The sequence below is a fragment of the Equus quagga genome, chromosome 3, assembly GCF_021613505.1.
Source record: "Equus quagga isolate Etosha38 chromosome 3, UCLA_HA_Equagga_1.0, whole genome shotgun sequence".
NCBI lineage: Eukaryota > Metazoa > Chordata > Mammalia > Perissodactyla > Equidae > Equus > Equus quagga.
In genome coordinates, this window is record NC_060269.1 from 100,572,264 (window position 1) to 100,575,923 (window position 3,660).

A 3,660-nucleotide genomic window follows, 5' to 3' on the forward strand; every position below is an offset into this window, starting at 1 on the left:
GGTGGTGCTGGCGTAGCTGGGGGAGATGTAGGTGGGGCAGCTGTGGTGTCTGGTGTAGCTGTGGAAGGTGGTGGAGCTGGGGAAGGTGTAGGTGGGGCGGCTGTGGTGTCTGGTGTAGCTGGGGAAGGTGCTGTAGCTGGGGAAGATATAGGCGGGGCCGCTGTGGTGTCTGGCAGAGCTGGGGAAGATGGTGGTGATGGTGTAGTTGCAGACGAGCCTGTGTTGCCGTTATTTTCTCTTGCCGTTGTGGTAGCATCCGGAGCAAGGATTGTCACACTTGGAGAGGGAACAATTTTGGTGGAAGTAGATGTGGGTTCCACAGATGGGACTTGAGTGGTAGCCTCTGAGGTATTATTGTTGACCCCAGTGTCATTTTTAGCTGGATGTTTAGGTGGCTTGAAATGTTTTGGCCGCTTGTATTTTCTTCTTGGATTTGAAGGCTTCCAGGGTCTGGGTTGATTAAAAAGGAAATGCTTTTGAATTAATAGGTTCCTGTCAGGTCGAAATTGGGGATGAAATGGTGAGTGGTGGTCTAATGTATATCGATGGACATTAATCTTTTTGTGAAGTACTTTCTGTTGCTGTGTATGACCTTCACTGAGCTGTAGAAGAGAAAGAAAGTACAAGAAATGAAAACATCTTTTGATTTATCAACTAGGGGATTGTTGCTGAATGTGGGGTGAGCATATTTGTGAAGTTTTGGGATTGGAAACTGGATTTCAGTGGGTTGAATGATTATCCTTCTAATTTCACCAAATTTCAATAACAGCTTGCTCTTAGAGAGTTTCATTTTGTCAAGTGTTTATTTCACAGCCAGCCGGGATGGATATATTCCTGTGGGCTCAAGCCTGGAGAATCAGCTAGATCTTCCCTTTTGTGCTTGCAGTGTCTCTGGTAGAACCTGGTCAAGTTACTGCTAGAGGCGTGAGCAAAAGGGCTCCCAGCTTGCTGCACTCTGTCCGTGAAACTTCAGTCAAAGACTTTCAACTGAGACCAGGAGTCCTTTCTGAATCACACCCCTCATATCCACCGTCATCAAAACCAAAAAACGAACAATAACAAAAACCCAAACAACCAACTTCACAAACAAATACACCACCTCAGCTTCAGATTTTCCATATCGCAGGAAACTTAGTTTTTAGCCTTCTTAAATTGGAGAAAGAACTTTGGCCATTACCTTTTAACATTATCATTATAAATATTAGAATTACAGAAACTCAGGGGGTTCATCAATCCTATGATTCTGCAGAAAAATTATGCATGTTTATGCATTTTGTGGGGTTAGGGGACCTATAGGTTTCAGGATTTCTCAAAGGTGCTCACATCTGAAAAGAACACTGATCTAGTCCAGCTGTCCATCTGATACCTGATCTTATACCAGTACACCTCCTGACTGGCTTGCCAGCCTGTGCTTGACCACCTTTTCTGGTCGAGAACTTGCTACCCTGTCTCCCAAGGTGGCCTGGTAGAGAGTTCTTGATACTGAACGGAGTTCATTTCTTGGCATTTCCGTTCTTAACTGAATAGAGATTTGTTTCTTCAGATTCCCATTCTTGGTATTAATTCTGTGCTTTGGCAGCACATAGGAGATCCTGGAGCCCTTCAGAATTTGAAAATACCTACCATGCCATCTGGCTGTTCTGTAAGATTAGCATTCTTAGTTCCTTTAGCCATTGCTGACGTTATTGGAGTTAGAGTACCATCACTGTTTCATTTTCTTATCTTTAAACATACTACAATTTGTCTATATCCTTCTTTTATTTCTGTATTCCATCTCATACTAGACTTTTAAATTATCAATTATATTAATTTAAATTGGAGAAAAGAAATATTAACATAAGGATAAGGGGGCACATTCCAAAGTTCCAAACAAGAATAGGTTACATTTTTCCTGCTGAAAATTCCACATAAAGACTTTTTAGACCACCAAATACATAAATCATTCCAGTCCCACACTATAAAGCTGTCTTCAGAGACAGAGTTTAGCACAGGTAAAGTGACAACTTCTCAGTGACTAGCAGAGTTGTTTAGCTAGAGAACTTGCTCAGAGACTGGTATACCAAGCCTCAAAAATAACTTCGAAAGGCATTAATTGTTTAAAAAACTTAAATTATCTAGGACATTTCAGTTTTTAACTGAGAATATCCATAAGTTAAGGTAATGGCCTCTGACCCACATAATGTTAATGCTTTTGCATAGAGCTCTCTTAAAAGGGCATAGAAATTCAGAATCTGTAATTCTGAACCCAGGATTCTTCCCTGACCCATGGACCCTCTCAGGAGATCCTCTCCAGTGGAGGGCAGTAGTTTTCTAATATGAAGTAAGCGGGTCGCATCGTTCAAGCAAATCTTTCCCTGGAGATTCAATGTGTGATCCGGATAATCATGAAACTGCTCTGATTGAAGCAGGATTGGGGGCCTCACATTCCAGTGGCTCAGTCTCCCCCTTTCCTGGTGGTCTCTGAGGATGGTATGAAGAACTCCCACACCTTAGAGGAAGGTTTTTGAAACACACCGCAGCAGACCATCAGGGGACGTCTGAGTCCGTCCTACACCTACTGTTAAATGAGTGACTTTGGATCATTGGCTCTCAGTTTACTCATTTATGAAATGATTTGGATTAAATTAAATTCCAGATCCAAAGTCTAATTCTGTGACTTCTATGCTTTGAAATACGTATGCTCTTCATTCTCTTAATCAGATGGTCAATTTCATGAGGGCGGTGACTTTATTTTGTTAATCTCTGCCCGATTCCTAGAACTATGCCTGGAGGGCACATAACAGGTACTTGTTAGATATTTATTGAATGAACAAATGCATGGAATTGATAATAAAAACACTAATTTCTCCTTGAATAAAATCTTAACATTTAAAAGTGCTTACTAGGATGTGAAAAAGTTTCAGCTATTTTAATTTAGGTGACCAAAATAATATCTATGACATTTTGATATGAAGGAAATTAATTAAAATCATATTGATTTTGGGACCACCCCTGTGGTCGAGTGGTTGGGTTTGCACACTGAGCTTCGCTGGCCCAGGGTTTTGCCTGTTTGGATCCTGGGCGCGCACCTACCACCACTCATCAAGACATGCTGAGGTGGCACCCCATATGACACAACTGGAAGGACCCACATCTAAAATATACAACTATGTACTGGGGGGCTTTGGAGAGAAGAAGGAAAAAAAATCATATTGATTTTAATATTAGCTTAGCATAGAACATGTATCAAATGACCAGTTTGACTAGTTTACTTAAAATATATTGAGTAATTATTATAATTGGCAGTTAGAGATGCCTTTAACAGAGCTTGTTGATGGGAATTGGGCTTGTGTGGGGGGGTGTTGAAAATACCTCTAAGGGTTTGAGCTTAGATATCTGAAGTATGGAGGTGCTTATAAGAAATATAGATAAGCCAGGAAGAGTGTGTTAAAGGTATGCTCATTTGCCTGTTCACATCTGCTATTTACTTTTATAAAAAATTCTTATACAGCATTACTTTGTGTTATGCCCTATTCTGATTGGTTTACAAATATAATTTTACTTGATTCTTTAGCAACACCCTAAGGTGGGTACTATTATTCTCCTCATTACACAGATGAGGAAACTGAGTCCCAGAGAGATTAAGTAACTTTTAGGGGAATGTGTCTCCACAGACAAACC

The 3,660-nt window shown here is 40.7% G+C and overlaps 1 protein-coding gene across 1 annotated transcript in view; it reads right to left on the reverse strand.

Moving 5' to 3' along the window:
• The window catches only part of MUC7 (mucin 7, secreted), a 1,786-nt gene extending 279 nt beyond the window's left edge, over window positions 1-1,507 (reverse strand). The window contains 2 exon segments of the mRNA XM_046655756.1: window positions 2-602; window positions 1,379-1,507. Of these exon segments, the coding sequence (XP_046511712.1) occupies window positions 2-602; window positions 1,379-1,507 (730 nt within the window).
• Between the last annotated feature and the right edge of the window lie 2,153 nt (window positions 1,508-3,660).